The sequence below is a fragment of the Papaver somniferum genome, chromosome 1, assembly GCF_003573695.1.
Source record: "Papaver somniferum cultivar HN1 chromosome 1, ASM357369v1, whole genome shotgun sequence".
Lineage (NCBI taxonomy): Eukaryota > Viridiplantae > Streptophyta > Magnoliopsida > Ranunculales > Papaveraceae > Papaver > Papaver somniferum.
In genome coordinates this window covers 71,392,432-71,410,306 of record NC_039358.1, presented here as the reverse complement: position 1 = coordinate 71,410,306, position 17,875 = coordinate 71,392,432, and the positions used below count along the sequence as shown (strand labels likewise).

General features: G+C 37.5%; 3 protein-coding genes across 9 annotated transcripts in view; 2 read left to right on the top strand and 1 right to left on the bottom strand.

Annotated features, from left to right (window-relative positions):
* Positions 1-1,768: 1,768 nt before the first annotated feature.
* LOC113332015 (putative F-box protein At1g50870) lies at positions 1,769-2,938 on the top strand. Its single transcript, XM_026578705.1, has one exon. It carries the CDS (start codon positions 1,769-1,771, stop codon positions 2,936-2,938), a length of 1,170 nt encoding a protein of 389 aa, XP_026434490.1.
* Positions 2,939-3,592: 654 nt separating this feature from the next.
* Positions 3,593-10,669, top strand: LOC113290404 (putative E3 ubiquitin-protein ligase LIN-1). 4 transcript variants are annotated; one of them, XM_026540019.1, is made up of 17 exons: positions 3,593-3,848; positions 4,201-5,187; positions 5,298-5,358; positions 5,451-5,828; positions 5,921-5,997; positions 6,124-7,407; positions 7,559-7,703; positions 7,819-8,076; positions 8,183-8,492; positions 8,579-8,703; positions 8,785-8,904; positions 9,047-9,178; positions 9,274-9,396; positions 9,490-9,600; positions 9,769-9,912; positions 10,024-10,278; positions 10,368-10,669. In XM_026540019.1, the coding sequence occupies exons 2-17, from the start codon at positions 4,253-4,255 to the stop codon at positions 10,383-10,385; spliced, it is 4,476 nt and encodes a 1,491-aa protein (XP_026395804.1). In that variant the 5' UTR covers positions 3,593-3,848; positions 4,201-4,252; the 3' UTR covers positions 10,386-10,669. The 4 variants fall into 4 exon arrangements, with proteins under 4 accessions (XP_026395804.1, XP_026395801.1, XP_026395798.1 ...); XM_026540016.1 differs by having other exon boundaries at positions 4,190-5,187; XM_026540013.1 differs by having other exon boundaries at positions 4,187-5,187.
* Positions 10,570-17,875, bottom strand: part of LOC113290379 — a 23,509-nt gene continuing 16,203 nt past the window's right edge. For all 4 annotated transcript variants that reach the window (XM_026539988.1, XM_026539994.1, XM_026540000.1 and 1 more), the window contains 11 exons: positions 17,638-17,748; positions 16,835-16,942; positions 16,614-16,724; positions 16,066-16,220; positions 15,496-15,931; positions 14,891-14,998; positions 14,699-14,757; positions 13,383-13,767; positions 11,559-13,127; positions 11,011-11,221; positions 10,570-10,925 (listed from right to left, as the gene is read on the bottom strand). In XM_026539988.1, the coding sequence (XP_026395773.1) occupies positions 10,825-10,925; positions 11,011-11,221; positions 11,559-13,127; positions 13,383-13,767; positions 14,699-14,757; positions 14,891-14,998; positions 15,496-15,931; positions 16,066-16,220; positions 16,614-16,724; positions 16,835-16,942; positions 17,638-17,748 (3,354 nt within the window). In that variant the 3' untranslated portion in view covers positions 10,570-10,824. The remainder of the gene's footprint in view (positions 10,926-11,010; positions 11,222-11,558; positions 13,128-13,382; positions 13,768-14,698; positions 14,758-14,890; positions 14,999-15,495; positions 15,932-16,065; positions 16,221-16,613; positions 16,725-16,834; positions 16,943-17,637; positions 17,749-17,875) is intronic.

Below are 17,875 nucleotides of genomic sequence, written 5' to 3'. Positions count from 1 at the left end.
AAGGTTAGTACTCATAAGTTACATGGGAGTCTAGGCTTTAGGAATCTGGAAAAAAAATGAATTTAGCCCTTTTGACTAAAACAACTTGGCTTTTAATTCATTCTCCTAATGAACTGTGGGTCAAAATTCTGAAGTGTAAGCACTTTTAAGAACTGTCATCCTCTCCATTATAAAAATCCATGGTGCATGTCTTGGGTTTGGTCTAGTATATGTCATGGATTAGATATTTTAAAACAACATGTTTATTAGGACATTAGAGATGGTAATGTTGTTAATGTTTTGATAACTGGATCTTAAATCCAACACAACCTTTATGTGCTAGTTATCCTAATCCTAATTATAAGGTTTATGAGTTCATAAACCATGATACTAAGACTTGGAATGATGCTTTGGTAGAGGATTTCTTTTCTAGAGAAAATAGTCAAAAAAATATGCAGCTTGAGAATCCCAATTTCATGGTGTGATACTTTAGTCTAACCATGTAATAGGAATGGCATTTTAACTTTCAAATCTGTTTACAAAATTCTGGCATGTGAACTTCCTCATAATTCTATTCATAATCCTGACTTGAACACTCATTAGGCTCTTTGGAAGTCACCACTGTTGCCTAGAACTCAAATGTTTCTATGAAAGTGTGTTGAAAATATTCTCTCTACAGGTAGTAAATTAGCTAGATACAACAATAATCATGATTATAGGTGTAAATTGTGTAATTCTGGTGCTAGTAAAACTCCAGAACATATGTTGCTCCATAGCTCTTTTGCTAACAATATTTGGTCCAATATCCTTGTTGTCAGTCAACTTGTTTCGCAGGATTTGAACACCAATATTAGCATTAAAGACTGGATTTCCAAATGGCTCACATCAAAGCACCTTCAATAAAAATGTGCTATTGTTCTAATTGTTGCCTGGTGCATCTGGAAAGACAGTTGTTCTAAAGTTTTTGATAATAAATCCTTAAACCCACAAATTACAGCCAGAAATGCACTAAGAATTGTTGAGGAAACTGTCAATACTTTAGCTTCAGCACCTGTTCCCAATAACAACTATTCAATAACTGCTAATGAGTCTAATTTTCTTGATACTATCTCTCAAGACAGTCTCCTTATATTTTGGGATGCATCATTTGATACTAACAAATCTGGTGTGGGAATTGTGGCAATGAAACCTGCAGGTGAATTCAAAGGCTGTAAACTAATCTCAGGGAGGGATGTGTATTCTGAAGGAGCTGAAAGTGTGGCAATTCTAGAAGCTGCAAAATGGATCAAAGAGAAAATATTTCAGGACTTTTACTTAATTAGTGATGCCAAAAATGTAATGGCTTACCTTAATAATTGCAAAGGTCATGCTAGTGGACCTCTTGCTTTGTTTTAGATGATTCCTTCTTTCTTTTAAAAGACATTATTCCTCTTAGATTCCAACATCTTAAGAGAGAGCTACATGGTGCAGCAGACCTAACTGCTAAACACAATAGAATTGGGAATGTAACATGAGAATGGGATGAGAATAACTTCGGGATGAAGATTACGGTCTAACTCGTCTAGCTTAGAATCATGTAGTCTTAGCAGTTTGTGTAGAATTTTGGGTACTTGTTTACTTATGCTTTTTGCCTAATTGGTATTTTTGGTGTTCTTGAATTCCTTGTTACAGATCTAAGTTTTCGAATGTTTTGCTGACATGTTGAAATTACCTCTAAATTGAACAGAGACTACAACAAGTATGGATTACGAAGTAAAAGAAGTGGTGAGGCAAAATAATAGAGCCGGTAATGTTGATAATATTTTGTAACTCTTTTAGTAGTCTTATTCTTGATGTTTGGAGTCGCAATGATGATGTGATTGCATATGAGATATTAAGTAGACTCACTGTTAAGGAGCTCATGCGATTCAAGTGCGTATCTAAACGTTGGCAATGGTTAATTGAGAACGATCCATACTTCATTAAGTTACACCTTACCCAATCAAAGAAACGTCCAATTTTCCTTTATGTCATTCCACTTTCAAACTACTGGAAAGCCCAAAAAGAAGACAGATATAGAGGATATGATGAACTTCTCTTAACCACAGACTTATCAGACCAAGGTAGAGCAGAAAACACAGTACAAATTTATACCATCAGAAAGACGGATATGTTTTGCTGCGATCATTTTTTGGCATCCTTAAACGGTCTAATTTGTTTCATTGATCGGTACGAGCATGCTGTTTGCATATATAATGTAAGTACCAGACAAGTCACTCCATGGATCAAATCAACATTATTGATAGAAGAACAAGAAAAACATCCAGGTCTTGATGTATACGTCATAAGGGAATGTAGCTTTGGATTTGATCCTTCCACTATGGAGCACAAAGTTATATGTATATCGTCCATCTCTGTGGAGGAATATCATGATGATAGCGATGGCGTTGGTGATGATGATTATGAGGTTTGGGAAGTTTGTGAAGTCCTGACTGTTGGAGAGAATACCTGGAGAAGGATAGATCATGTCCCACCTTCGTATGGATACCAGGCATGTGCATGTGTAAATGGTTCTATATATTGGATGACCAGACATTTAACTTTTGGAGATTGGCGCAAGGATAAGGATCTTGAACATATAGTGGCATTTGAAATTAGAAGTGAAAAGTTTAGAACGATTTCACTTCCAAATTGCATTGTTGACAAGCCTTTGAATCCGAATCGTTATTGCCATCTTGATCAGTTATTTGCATTAGAGGTGGATGGGCGTGTAGCCTTCTTGCTCAGATTAAACCCACAGTTTGTCCAGATAAGAATTTTTAATGAAGAAAGTTCTTTATGTAACAAGGAAATAGGCAACAAGATAACCATTAGTACCGGGGAGAAAATTGGACTGAAGAAACCATTAAATTACCTTTCAACTGGGATAGATTTGGCCAACATGTTGAGTTTTACGGTGTTGCTGGAACAGATCGTATAATTATAGAATTTTGTGAAAGTTCTAGCAGAACTATGAAGTCTGCCTCTCTTTATTCATACAGTTACACGGAGAAATCATTGATGGAAATTAAAGTGAGCGGTATTCCATCTTCAATTCCGGAAGGCCAAATTATTTACACCATTTGTGGAAAGTGTAATACCTGTTCAGAAGAAGTTAACAAGAAGAACCAGGGAAGAACTAGAACTGCATTCAGATTAGAGCATATGGTCTGCTTTGTTGTGGTAAACAAAAGATAATACGAGTAAATTTGCTGGTGTAGTCTAGTCTGGACTTAAAAGGGAGCATTGAAGTCAATTCACAGGTGAGTTGTCCATATTTTTCTGCTCTTAGTAAATTTGTTTTATGTTTCTTTGCCTATCTACCTAGGTTTTGTAGGTAGTCACCCTCTTTTTTCTATAAGAAGTTTAAGATAGAAGTTAACTGAACAAATGAACAATAGAAGTAGAATGTTGTTATATCTATTGCATTTCTTAATCCTTGAAAACCAAAGAAGTCAAATTGTGAGACGGTGCAAATAACTAAACCAATTGTATTAAATTAATCAAAATTAGACATTACAAAGATGCTAAAACATTGGTGATATAAAACCAAATAAACTATGCTTAATTAAAAGTAGTTTGATCATCACCTTTATGTACTTACAAATCAAAAATAGGCCGGCAATTAGAGTGACAGTCAAAGCCGGCTTCCGTCTATCTACCTCACTATAATTAGCAATCAAAAGCTAGTTAATTTTCTTAAACTCTTTTTCCATTGATATCCAGTCCTTCATTAGAATCATTTGCTAAAAGATTTCATTTGTTGCATATATTAACTTTTGTTCTTAGACAAGTCATCCTCGTGTGCGTGGAAGATTTTCATACCCCATTTTCGTGGAGCTTATCTGATGGTAAGATATTGTCTAGACTTTCTGGAATTTGTTTTTCATTTTAGTCTTGAATAGTTATCTCATTTTTTGTATGTTTTTGAGAGTTTGGTTGCAAATATAAACTCTCTGGTTAGTTTTTGAATGTCTGTTTATCAAAAGGGAAAAAAAAAAGGTTTCTGAATATCTATGTTTTTCATTGACTTGTGCTTGACTATGGAATACTTAGCAAGAACCTACTGCTCAAATATGATCATGTTTCATGTAATTTTTCACCTTCGTGACAAACTTGCAAATTCTTGTTTAAGATCAATTACTTTGGACTATGAATGATATTTGAACTTCTAATTGATTCTCGACAGAAGTTTTAATGAAGGGAACACAGCGTATATTGAATTGGAGTAAATTTTGATCGTTGCAATTAAGAAATGGCTGGAAGGTACAAATTCCCGGTTGATCAAAAGGACATAGTAAAGTTCTTGATAGCAACTGTGGGAAGTTCCATTCAAGATAGGTTGATTAACAAGGAAGAAAGGATTCAACACAAGGAACAATGTGCAGAGAGGTTAGCATCTGAAGAAGGGGATGGCGATAAAGAGTCAGAAGTACAGTACTCTGAACAGGCAGTTTTAGCGAATTTGGATTGGGGTATCGATGCACTAGAAGAAGCGATTGATACGTCTAATGTTGAAACTAAACTTGCACGATTAGACCATGCTGAGAAAATGTTGCAGGTTTGTGCAATGTTGAACTCAAGGAAGAAAACTGCTGGAGTCCCGAATTTCTATCTTTCGGCTTGGGCACACCTTAACCTTGCTTTTCTTTGGAAAATGCGGAACAATGTTCATAATTCTGTTCTTCATATTCTAGAGATGTTTTCTGTTGACCCGTTTTTTTCACGGATTGATTTTGCTCCTGAGCTATGGAAAATTTTGTTTCTACCACATATGAGTTCTACTCTTGGGTGGTACTCGGAGGCAAGGCACAAGCTTGTTATGGAGTTAATTCCTGATTCCGCTGATTTGTCGTTCACTGCGGACTTTGATCAGTTTTTTAATGAATCCTTGATTTTAACAATGAGACCTGATCAAGCTGAGAAACTGCAAAAGCTGGAGCAGCTGTACGGGCATGCATTGGATGAGAATACCAGGCTTTATGCGAAGTACTATAAAGATTGTCTGAACTATGATCCTCTAACAAGCAAGAAGGCCGTTCCCATGCTTCCAATTGCAGAACCTCCAATGACACCTTTGCATGAAGTGAGTTCTTCGATTCCAGATTATGTGAAATTTGGTCCTATCTTTCCCCCACATGCTGGTTTTGCTCCATATCTTAAAGATAGGGAGAATGAAAGAAATAGCAGGTTAGCTTCCTACAGTTTTTCAGTTCAATGTGGCACTTATGTTTGTAGATTTATCTCAGTTTGGCTGAATAAGTAGCTTGATTAACTGTTTTTATGGCCTTGACTGACAGATTGAACAAATCTTCAAGTTCTACACCAAGATTAGACATTTCGCTAAAACCGCTTCCTAAAGTATGTTAATTTTGCAATTAAGAAATGTGCTATTTTATGCTATATATCTTTCCTTCAGATTTTGAATCTCTTAGCTTTGTTCTCGTTACCAGGGAGGCTCGTGTGAGGAAAATGAAGATGATTATGACTCCTCATACAGTGACATAGATACAGATACTGAAGCTAAACCTTGCATTGTAACGGATAATATGAGAATGAATGAGAATGCAAGTAACAGGTCACAAATAGAACCAATGGCTTTGAAAAATCTTGCAAATTCTCCCTCGGCTACCTCTCCAATTACTTCTCCCAAGAGCCCAAAGGTTTTATCTCCAACGACAGATATACGTGGTAAACGAGTTCCTGAAGCCATCTTGCGTCTTTCATCTAGTCGCTTCAGTGATCCAAGCAATTCAAAATCCTTGCCCACATCACCAAACCTATGCAATGATTCCGGCATCAATGTAGCAGGCTTTGACGGTGAAATGATTGTACGACAACTTCAAAACATTAATTTTCTTACTACATATACTAGTATTGTGGTTAACCTTCTGACTTTGCTTTATGCACTCCTGGTCTGCAGACACATAACAGTAAGAACTTGAGTTGCCGACGTAACCTCATTTTTGGAGATATAATAACTTCGCCATCTCATAATTGGTAAAGTCTACTAACTTACTGCAAAAATATACCTTTGCTAAGTTCATCATCTGACAATTATATACAATTGGATTTTCTTTATGAATTCTCTAGTCATTTATGACAGAAGTTTTTTCGCCTATGCAGTTATCTTGATGAAACTGAAGACGGAAACCAAAGTTGCCACTCTGCTGCACCATCATCCGGAAAGTTGACTCCACATGGGAGACCGCCAAAGGACTTCATATGTTCAATTACAGGCCAGCTTCTAGGTGATCCAGTGACACTTGAAACTGGTCAAACATATGAAAGAAGAGCAATTCAAGAATGGTTGAAAAGAGGAAACACTACATGCCCCATCACACGCCAACCTCTCTCAGCAACCTTACTGCCCAAAACGAACTATGTGTTGAAGAGATTAATCACTTCTTGGAAAGAACAGTATCCTGATCTAGCCCAAGAATTTTCATACTCGGAAACACCCCGAACCCCAACAAGCAACCAATCTTCAAGAGAACTTCCATCGGTAACCACTCACTTAACAGAATCTAGCCTTCCAAACCCTCTCTTTGCAGATAATCATGTCAACAAAAAGAGCAACCGGTTTATGCGTGCTGCAGTTTCTACATCACCCACTAGTGTCATTTCACAAGTTGCTTCTGAGATTATTATAAACGGGCTAAAGCCTTTCACTTCGTGTCTATGCACTTCAGAGAATTTAGAAGACTGTGAAGCAGCTGTGTTGAAGATAGGGAATATATGGAAAGACTCAAAAAATGATCCAGGAGTCCAGTCTTATCTATCGAAACCTACGATAGTAAACGGCTTTGTGGAAATTCTTTCAGCTTCAGTCAACAGAGAAGTTCTTCGAACATCTATTTATGTTCTATCTGAGCTTGCTTTTGTGGATGAAACCGTTGGCGAGACTCTTAAAAGCGTGGATTCTGATATTGATTGTTTAGCTGCTCTTCTTAAAAATGGTTTAGCTGAGGCTGCCGTTCTTATTTTCCAACTGAGACCAACATATGCTCAGCTATTTGTCCATGACCTGATACCATCCCTTGTCCAAGTAGTCTCAAGCAGAAACGAAGATTCAGATGATTTTCAATTAGGAATGGACCCCAAGGATGCTTCAATTGGCATGCTTGATCAAATACTCAGTGGAGGAGATGAAAACAGCAAGTCAATCAGTGCATCAACTGTTATTTCAGCAAATGGTCTTCCTTCTTTGCTCAGGTGCTCAGATAGAACAGAAGGGAGACAATCTGTCGTGTCTATACTTCTAAGTTGCATGCGAGCGGACAGAAGTTGTAGAAACTTGATAGCTAGTAGAGCTGAGTTGGCTCATGTTCTTGAACTGTTTCATGCTGGCAATGACAATGTAAAAGGCACATGTATCGAGTTTTTACATGAGTTGGTCTGCCTGAACAGGTACGTCTTCCATGTTTTTCTTATTCCATAATAATGTTTTGCTTCTAGCAAGTTAAGGCTGTTGGTTTTGATCAGGTACTTTAATCTGTCACTGTTTCCTTCATTTCTTATAATCGGTGTTAAGATTAAATTGTTCGTTTATACGTCTCAGGAGGACATTCTGCAACCAAATTTTGCAGATTATTAAAGGCGAAGGAAGCTTTAGTACCATGCACACCTTTCTTGTGTACCTACAGATGGCTCAAATGGAGCAACAACCTGCCATTGCCAGTCTTCTACTCCAACTTGATCTCCTGGTTCGCAACATTTATACTGAAAAACACTCAGCACTATATTAAAGTTGTGGCAGTCATTTTCAAATTTGTGTGCTAGTTGAATCCAGTTCCGGACTTCTATAATTACTTTTTTCAGGTTGAACCTCGGAAGATGAGTATTTTTAGAGAAGAAGCTATAGAAGCACTCATTGAAGCACTTCGCAGAAAAGATTTCCCTTCATCTCAAGTCATGGCTCTGGATGCATTGCTATCGCTTTCTGGACGTTTGTCTACTACTGGGATATCTCTTACCGAAGCCTGGTTACTCAAAACCGCAGGCTTTGATCAGACTTATAATGCTTTAGTGAAAGCGGAAAAATACAGAGAACAAGAAAATGAATCTATGGAGTTAATGGTTTGTTTTAGACTTTTTAACTTACAAAATTTATATGACTGTTAACAGTTCAGTGTTGTTTTTGACGGCTTTCTGTTCTACCATTTCGATGTGCGCTTTCTAATAGGCTGAGGAGGAAAAGCTAGCAAGTTCATGGGAGAAACATGTAGCTTTTGTTCTTTGCAACCATGAAAAAGGATCTATTTTCAAAGCTCTAGAAGAATGCATCAACAGTAACTCTTTGGAGATGGCAAGATCATGCCTTGTAATTGCAACGTGGCTCATCCACGCAGTTAGTAATCTTCCTGATACTGGAGTTAGAGATATTGCACGAAAATGCTTACTTCATCCATTTATCAACGTCCTTCAATCATCAAGAAACCTTGAAGAGAAGATTCTCTCCGCCTTGGCTTTGAAATGCTTCATCAATAATCAGGGTAAATATTTACCACACGTGGTTTCGCAACTCTGCTCAACCATTACGTCAAGTGGTAATGACACTGATGCTTTTCTGTTGATTCAGATGCCCTTAAAGAACTTGGAGTGTATGCCAAAAGCATTTGCAAATCCTTGAGAAAGCTCAAGAGTAGTTCGATAGTGGTCAAAGATATACTTAAAGCACTAATGAACCTGCCATCCGTTAATGCAGTGAGCACAATTCTTACCATCCTTCTCTACTAACAGAGAGAGCCACATGATTTTCAGTCCTAAAGTTGGCTTTGTTTTCAGAAAGATTTATGGTCTTGTATTGAAGCGGGCGAGTTAGAGTCAAGTGCCAATGGGGAAGTTCTTTCCTTGGTTCATCTAAAAGGTCGGATGTTTAGCAGCCATTCTGATGGAACTATAAAGGTAAGGTACAAATAGCAAACACCACATTTGCCATTCATATGAGTAAGAAACATGATATTTCAGTTTAGCTATTAGATCAACCTAAAAGCCTATAATGCTATGTAGTGCTAATTGTGTAATGATGTTTTTGGTATGCATTCAGGTTTGGGAAGCTGGGAAAAGTGCATTAAGGTTGATTCAAGAAGTTCGTGAGCATACAAAAGCAGTCACATGCTTGGTCATTCCATCATCAGGTGACAAGCTCTACAGTGGGTCACTTGACAAAACAATTCGAGTAAGTAAATCCGTAAATTTCACAAAATAGATCCTCAAAATCTGATTATCTTGGCCTCCAATCATTACTTCACTAATCCCTGCTTCTACTTCTAGGTATGGACAATCAATTCAGAAGAAATTCATTGTATTGAGGTTCACGATGTGAAAGAAGTAGTAATTGGGTTGGCAGCTAATGCTAGGTTTGCTTGTTTTGCTTCCCAAGCAACCGGCGTCAAGGTAGGTCATCTGTTGCCCGTCTATCCCATTCATATAAATCGAATTGGTATGATTTTAAATCAAACTATTATCAATCAATGTTTATGGTTGCAGGTATATAACTGGAGTGGAACTCCAAAACAAATTAACTTCAACAAAAATGTCAAGTGCCTCCTCATTAGTAACAGTAAACTGTACTGTGGATCTACTAATTACAGCATTCAGGTAATGTAATATTTGGCCATGTTTTGAATGGGTTTTGCTGCTGGATTTATATTTATCGGCCAATAATTTTTAGAATTCAAACGGGGCAGCTTTTGTCATACTTTAAGGTTGCTGAAATGATCGTATACTCATATTTGGTATAAGTACTGCTACTGAATGCATGAGCAGGAAGTGGATTTGAGCAAAGGCACGTCAGGCACATTTTTTTCTGGGACTAAAAAGCTCTTGGGGAAACAGGCCATACATGCCCTTTATATACATGGTGATCTCCTCTTTGCTGGTGGCTCTTCAGTTGATGGCACAGTCGCTAAGGTATATTTCGCTATCAAATTTATCAGAACATTCATCATTCTACTGTTGGAAGAAAACCATACATCTTTTTCTGTAATTTGTACTAAGATATAAATCGTCTTGGAATTGAAGGTGTTCTCCCTCGCGACAAAGGAAGTTATTACAACCTTACCGACAGGATCAGACATCCACTGCATAACTGTCAACAATGATTTTGTATTTATGGGAACTAAAAGTGGAATTACCGATGTCTATTTAAGAGAACGACTTGTTAGAGTTGCTTCCATTAAAACAAAGGGTGGAAGAGAAGGCTCAAAAATCACAAGTTTGGCATCAGATTCTGATGGAGAAATGCTTTATGCAGGTTCCTCCAATGGCAAGATTCAGGTGTTTACTTACATCCCTTGTTTCAATACAGTATTCTTATAAAATATCTCAGCTGCTTACCCTCATGTTCCTCAACTAATTTACTGCAGGCTTGGAAACTGGACTAAGAGATTTACAAAAAAAAATGGTGTAGGTTGAGACAGCAAGAGGGCAAATTGGAATTGGTCAGTTCAGGTTCATGCTTGTTCACTGCTAGTCTTGACCTGAACTTTGTATTATTATTAAATACATAATCAAACATATAAACATGATATTATAGTAAAGTAAGTAATGTATTAATGCTAGGTTATGTAACTCGTCAATCAGTTTAACTGACTTGATCAAACATATAAACATGAATATAATTCAGAATCCTCCCCAAAAAAAATGCCCAGGGGGTATTTAAGTTTCAGTAAGAAGAAAAAAAAATCCTTGAGATATTTACAAAGGAAAAATGATGGGGAAATATTGATAATACAAAACCTTGGGACATTTTATGTTACACTCAATTTTATTACACATGATTAAGATACATTTTCTATTTTAATATATTACCACTTAAAAAGATCACAAAAATCCTTCTGTCTGCAACAAACCAGGGTACACAAGAGATATGATCTGTATCAATGACTTCACCGACGCTGTCAGTGAAACATGCTGCTCAGCCACTACCAAAAGAGAGAAACACAATATGAGATTTCACTGACAATACAAATAAAAAAGATTGATGAAAAAATACCAATAGCTGCATACCTTCTATCAGCAATTTGATTTCCTTTGAGAAATCTTCAACACGACCCTGTACCGGTCTCATTCCACAAATCTGTGAAACACATAGTTCCAAGAACAACGCCTTCTCCATTAACTGCAACAACAAGACACATCCTTCTTGGATACCAGGGAGCATATGCTTTGACTTCTTGTTGGCCAGACAGATTTCAGTAACGATTGCAATCGTTTGGTCCTGCGCATGAATAAAGGTCTTTGAGTATCTAATATATGTAAAGTGTAATGTTTCATCCAAGGGAAAATACTCCTCATCTATTGAAAGATTCACTTCCCTAAGTCATTTTTCAAGAATTCTAGAAACCGACAACTCCTTAGTTGTCAAAGACTAAGATTAGTCTAAACAGACTTTGACAGTTGTGGAATGGCAAACCAGATGCGCTGTGGCCATAAAAGCTGATGAGGACTATTTGGGACACTTGTGACCAATGCAAGAGCAGTTTCAAATCCTAGACATTAGTAGCAGTTTAAGCAGAGTAGCATATTCGCATGTAAAAATCCATACAGTTGTTTACCTGTAACCCATGTAAAATCTCAGGCATGGGAAGCTCGGGAAAATGTGCAAGATCAATAAACCCCACCTCATGTGCCCTTTTAACAGCTCCCTTAGCTTGAAGACAGAGAAATTCCAGAAGAAGAAGCGCTATTTTATAAATCTGAATAGCAGCAGTATCAGAGAATCGAGTTTGACTTGTTACTGCATTTTCTGTCGAGGGATTCTTGGCCAGTGAAACCAACGACGAGCTCAGAAGAGCAGAAACTTTACTTTGAGGTGATGCAAGTGCAGGTGGTGAAGATGCAAACCATCCGCTCTTGCTGCCAACGAATGAAGGCCTTCTATTTTCCTCAATCTCCTCCTGGCATAATGGAGAGCATAACAAAGGTGCAATCTTATTCGGAAATTCCCCAACACGTTGAGGTCCCCTGCTAATAAAAGCTAAAAGATGAATACTTCTTTCTCTTAACTGTGAATCCTTTTCTTTCATTGTCTTGGCCCATATATTCCGATGTTTCGCAAGTACGCAGATTATCATGAGTGTTTGCTCCATTTCTCTTAGACCACTTAAAGAAGTTTGTGTCCTCCGGGTCCTGGCTCTCTTCTTATCGTGATCCCCAGATTGAAAGTCTGGTGCATTTAGATAATAGAACACCAAATAAGCATGCTCGGAGAAGTATGGAGTCACAGTCTCCACAAAATCAACACATGCACCATCTCCCAAAGAATTAATCATTGCTGTGACTACAGCCAAGCCAAGTCCCCAGACATGCTGGTGTTTTTCATCGTGGTCTGAAGAAGTAGAAAGAAGGCACTCATCCTGGATATTTAGGAATGGTTTCCCCTCTGCTGACCAAGCAAATAACACCTTCAGAGATGAGAAAAAATTAGAGGCTTGAAGCATCTCAGCACCTTCTTTAACTCTTGCAAGGGTTAAAAGAAATTTGAAAATTATGGGAATGGAACCATGAGAATCCTTTTCAAGAAGCTTTTGTATGACAATACGCAACCTAAGATGTTTCTGTATGACGGGCAGCCAAGTATTGGGGGTTAAGAAAACTTTTAATATCAAATCCATAGAAGCTAGGGAGAGGGTACAATACTCGGCAGTTTCGATACTGTTGCAAAGAATTGGTAACAAACCCAGACTGAGGAGAGACAACTCAGAAGAGGCTTCAGCTGATTGGATACTTGGCTCATCTTCAATATCTGGGCCAGGGTAACAGAACTTAACTGATGTAAGCAGTAACATAAGTAAGAGCTTCATCGGTGTCCTAAGCCCCACAGTTGTTGATAGGCTACTCAAGACCCTAAGGCCAGCACCAACGGTTTTCAAGAGAAGAATGCTCAGCGATAATGGAAATTTCTTGTTGGGTTTTTCTGCACGAGTTCTTGATAAAAATCTGAGAAGATGGAGAAGCAGTTTTACTTGTGCTCCAAAGAAATTAAGGATATCCATAGATGCAGCCAGAAATGGAACTGACGATCCCACAGTCCCCAGCAAACTTTTACAAACGTGTTCTATGCTCGATTCAAGGAGAGGCTCTGGAATTCCCCCGCCACTTGATACTGTCTTTCTTTCAGCAAACTGAAATAGCAAGTAAACAAGGATTGATAAGTCATATTGCAAAACCAACATTCCCTAGTGTTATTGACATTACTTCTTGTTGGAACGAATAAATGGCAATTTATCATCATGGCACCTTCACTAAGTCCATAGATATTAAGTTTATAATCCTTCTCTTTACTTGTCAGTACTTTAACAGATAATACGATAGCCTATTGCATACGAATTTCCAAATTTCAGCACTGGCAATAACGGACGAAAGTTATCTGGACTCACATTGTCCCCATGCATAGATATGATAATCGTCAGTGCCTTCAATGCAGAAAGCTTGGAACCTGCAAGAGCTAACATGGAGTTTGCCTCATTCATGCAAAGCAACATCCTTTCAGCAATTTCCTTTGACGCCTTCCAATCGGAATGATCCCAAATTTCTAATCCCAAATCTGCTTGTAGATGCACACTATCAAAGAAGCATGCACCATTAACAGTTGCGAGAATGTCCATGTTGCACTTCTGATCATTGTTCTGCACAAATTTCAATCCAAGCAGAAAATCAGAAAGATCTTTGAATGGTCCGGGATTTATCTCTCGCCCTTCTAGCTCCCCTTGTAAATGAAAATACAGATCACTCAGAATCAATGTCTTCATTTGATTCCTCTCGCTGCAAATAGAAAGAGAATCACCAGCATAAACGAAGTTAATCCACAGTATATATTACACAATGTAGTCCCATGATAAGCAGTAATGAAAAATATGAGAAGGGTGCACCTTTATAAGAACTTAAAAAAGTTAAAATCGAAATGCAAATGAGAAAAGGTCCTGAGCAACAAACTTAAACTTGAAAAATATATTTTTGGTGCAAGTGTTAGTACGTTCACATAAATATGGGTAAGGGTTCAAAGTAACTACTGAAAAGAACATTTTTAATAAGCAGAGACTGGATGACCTAATCAATTCCCACAATATTAAATGAATAAGGGATGCGAAATCAGAAACGAGCGAGCACTAAATATCTAAATTAAATGATAATCAGAATATACAACCGCATACTTAACAAGGGAAGCAAATGAACAAGGCTGACAAGGTAATGAGTTATGCCAAGATGATAATGATACTTATCATAAATCAACAAAAGCCAGAGAAGGATCAGATCTGGGCATATGGTTTGGATTAGGTTTTAAGATTTTATTGAGGCAAACCAAATGTAAACATCTAGTTGATGCATAAGAAATATGAAGAACAACCCAAATATTGAAAATGAAGATGTTCTTAGAAACAAACACAGACTATTTTATTTCTAGAATCGAGAAAGATGAACTGTCGGAGATGCCAGAAGAAACGTTTATGGCACGGGTTGTATCTTCTCATTCTAAGAGCAACAAAGGTAAAGACCTTTGAGCACACAAGGAACTAACTATCACATGACCGTCACTGCGATGACCTAAAAATCATAAACAACGAGAAAAACCTCTCACCCTTATCCACTTGTAAAAGTCACGCGCAGTTCGACTAAATGCAAACAGATTGAGATGGAAGAGCTAAAAAATAAAATAGATGTTTATGACCGACAATGAAGTGGGAAAACACTATACCTGTAACCACGCAAGGAGTACTGAGCTAACAGTTCAGAAAATGCAGGTTGCTCAAAGAACTGTGAAGAACAAAAAAAGACAACACAAGCAGACAGTTAAAAACTGGTGAGTAATTAGAGGAACCAATTATTGGACTTCGGAGAATACATGACATGAAAATCAAAAAACTCAGAGATCCCACTCAGCACCAACCTTTTTAGATATGTCTTCAATCTTTTTAGTTAATGATAAAGATAAACTCCCACCATTACCACCTATTAACTTCTCCATCACATGAACGATGAACAAACTCGAAGCAATCTGCAGGTGCTAACAAGAAATCTATAAGCATAACTGGTGTACAAAGAAATTACACCACAACCAACCAAACTTTAACCTTTAGAGATGTCTTCAAGAAAAATAACTATCACAACTAATCCAGCTGATATGAAGAAAAAAACAATTTAACATTGTCGTTAACATTATAGTGATGCACAACATATTAAACTCATGAATGGGTGCAGACATCGAATTTTTATGTGATATGTAGTACAGCTGATAGCTAAACAGAATGTAGGCACAATACTACTTCTCAAACAAAAAGGAACCAAGAGTCACTGTGCTCAGCTGTATGAAACGTTCACAAACATGGCTTCTTTCAGCTATTTTAAAAATTTTAAAAGTTTATGCAACATATATACTTCAAATTTGATCCCATCAACATACATCACCAGAAATCCAAGTTAACAAAAAAAAAATCTTGAGAGATTGCTGATATCAACCTTAACCAAACTAACTCAGGTTATTAGTTAGTTTACCTTTGCCTGCAAGAATATTTTGTTATCATATCCACAAGATGCATACGACGTTATCAGGTTGCCCATAACTGAACTCCCAAACCAGGCTAACAGAGTGTCGGTAAAAATGCTATCCATCATCTCCTTCGGTAATGCAGATGTCTGTTTGGTAAGAGGCTCAGCTTGCTGTACTTTTCTCTTCAAGAACATGGCATACGCCATAATTTCAAATACAGCAGAATGACACCGGTACGTGTATGCCAAACACATTGTCTCCCTTTCAGGCATATCATCGTGTGAAGGAGCTTTGTTCGTTGCAAATGCAGAAACAGAGGATAACAACTGTTTCCAAAACATTCCATAGTTCTTGAACACCTCCAAGATCTGCATGTACTGTGTAGCCCCTTGCCAAAGAACTTTTATGAAATTGAGGACACTTAACAATAACTTGGGACACCTGCAACAAGAAAAAAAAGCTAACACATCTATATGGTTGAAAACCACCTTTCAAAGTTTTACAACAAGCTAGCTGATGCTTTATTATATAAGAATGAACAAACAAAAATGAGGACCTCTTTCCAGACTGCATACCGTAAAATAAGATCCTCAGATCTTTTAAAATATAGCATAAGTGCATCTATAATGCTTCGTCCAGATGAAGAATCAAGTTGTTTCAAATTGCCGTCACTATCCCGCTGAACCTCAGCATCCTCCTTCGTGGATATTATGGATACAAGAAAAGCAGGCTGCAAACAAAGACTCGTTAATATCTGCTACACAAAAACATAGCAAAACTACGTCACAAGCCCAACCCACGTTTATCGTTTCGCCAACGGGATGACCATGAATACATGCTCACCTAACTTCGACTGCTGAACTATTTTTAGATTGACCAATAATTCAACTTATACTTTACAAACTGACAAACAGGAAAAAACACCAGCCACCCCAAAAAAAAACTTTTAAGCAGCAAAGACTGACCTATACTTGACACCGGAATACCTAGATAAAAGAAAAAAACAATATCTTCTCCTCTAATAGCGAACAACCTAAAGGGTTTCTGCTAGAAACCTACCGTTATAATATTATCTGATGTAATCGAGTGAACTTACAGTATACATAGATTGGAAGAAACAAACCTGATATTGAGCGGCAGAAGTTAATAGTTGAACTATAGCAACGATTAAATCTTCATTCCTTGGTGTTTCCTCACAGAGGATCTCACAAATAGAGTATCTCAAATCTCGAATCTGAAGTCAATCAAGTTGTTGACCGGAAACTGAATTAGTTGCATGATTTCATGATAAACGCTAAAGACGGGGAAGCACCAGGTCTACTGAAAAACCCAAGGATACCATACCTGTGCATCATCGGAAACCAGGCATACACTTCCAAACAAATATGGTTGTTCATTCTCTGCCACGATGCACAGCATTGAAAGAACTCTCGCGGCACCAACTTGTATTCTCTGTAACAGAACACAGTTTGATCAACTTTATAACTCGCAGTACACCCAGAGCCTTTACCAACATAAAAGAATTTGAGTCACCGAGAGCATTTATTTAGTTTACATCAAGTGGAACAGGAAAACAAACAGAAGCAGATTTTGTTCAGGATATGTAGTGTAACAGAAGATGTTATGTCCTTGTCTAACACTACTGAATAGAATGATAACATGACAGCCACGCCTAGAATATTGTACACGTAGCACAATCATTATCACCTTGTCATCTAGAAGGGCATTGGGTACAATCAACCACCAAGTAACCGTAAGATAGTATAATTCACTCCTCATAGACATTGGTCTGATGCGTTGTCCTTCCTAACATGACCTGAGGGTGGCATGAAATATAAATACAGTGTGCACTTCTCACTAAATTTTAAGAACAGTACAGACAGCAATCTTACTCTGAATAGCATTTGATAATATACAATACCAAAATTGTTCATGATCAAAATTAGTCACCTTACTCTACCGCAGTTCAGAATCTTTAGATAAAAACTTAGTACATGTTGGAAACATTTTGGCTACGCTTGACATTTCGTGCATATTAAAAATAAGCATTACCTAAATAACTATAGACATGAACTGAAAAGTAAGGAAAGGATAGTCATAAACTGAAGCATAACACATTCCAATTTGTGAGTAGGGATTGCTCTTACTGGTTCATGGAAGTAGGATATCAAAGACATTGCTGCTGTAACAACAGGAATTGGTTTGGTGGTAGATGACAACATTGCTTGGTGGAAGGCTGGCAAGCTGGATACAGCGTCCTGCAATACCACGTAGAGAAACAAGTAATGAATAGTTTTGATTAGGTAGGAACAAAACAATTTAATTGTCAAGAGTGGTAGTTATAGATACAACAACAGGATACTGCACACTTAGCAATTAACTCAA

Coding starts and splice junctions, on each gene's coding strand:
- LOC113332015 (XM_026578705.1), top strand. CDS start 1,769: ATGTTGATAATATTTTGTAACTCTTTTAGTAGTCTTATTCTTGATGTT.
- LOC113290404 (XM_026540019.1), top strand. CDS start 4,253: ATGGCTGGAAGGTACAAATTCCCGGTTGATCAAAAGGACATAGTAAAG. Junction 9,179..9,273: donor CACTTGACAAAACAATTCGA/GTAAGTAAATCC, acceptor TTCTACTTCTAG/GTATGGACAATCAATTCAGA. Junction 9,397..9,489: donor CCCAAGCAACCGGCGTCAAG/GTAGGTCATCTG, acceptor TTATGGTTGCAG/GTATATAACTGGAGTGGAAC.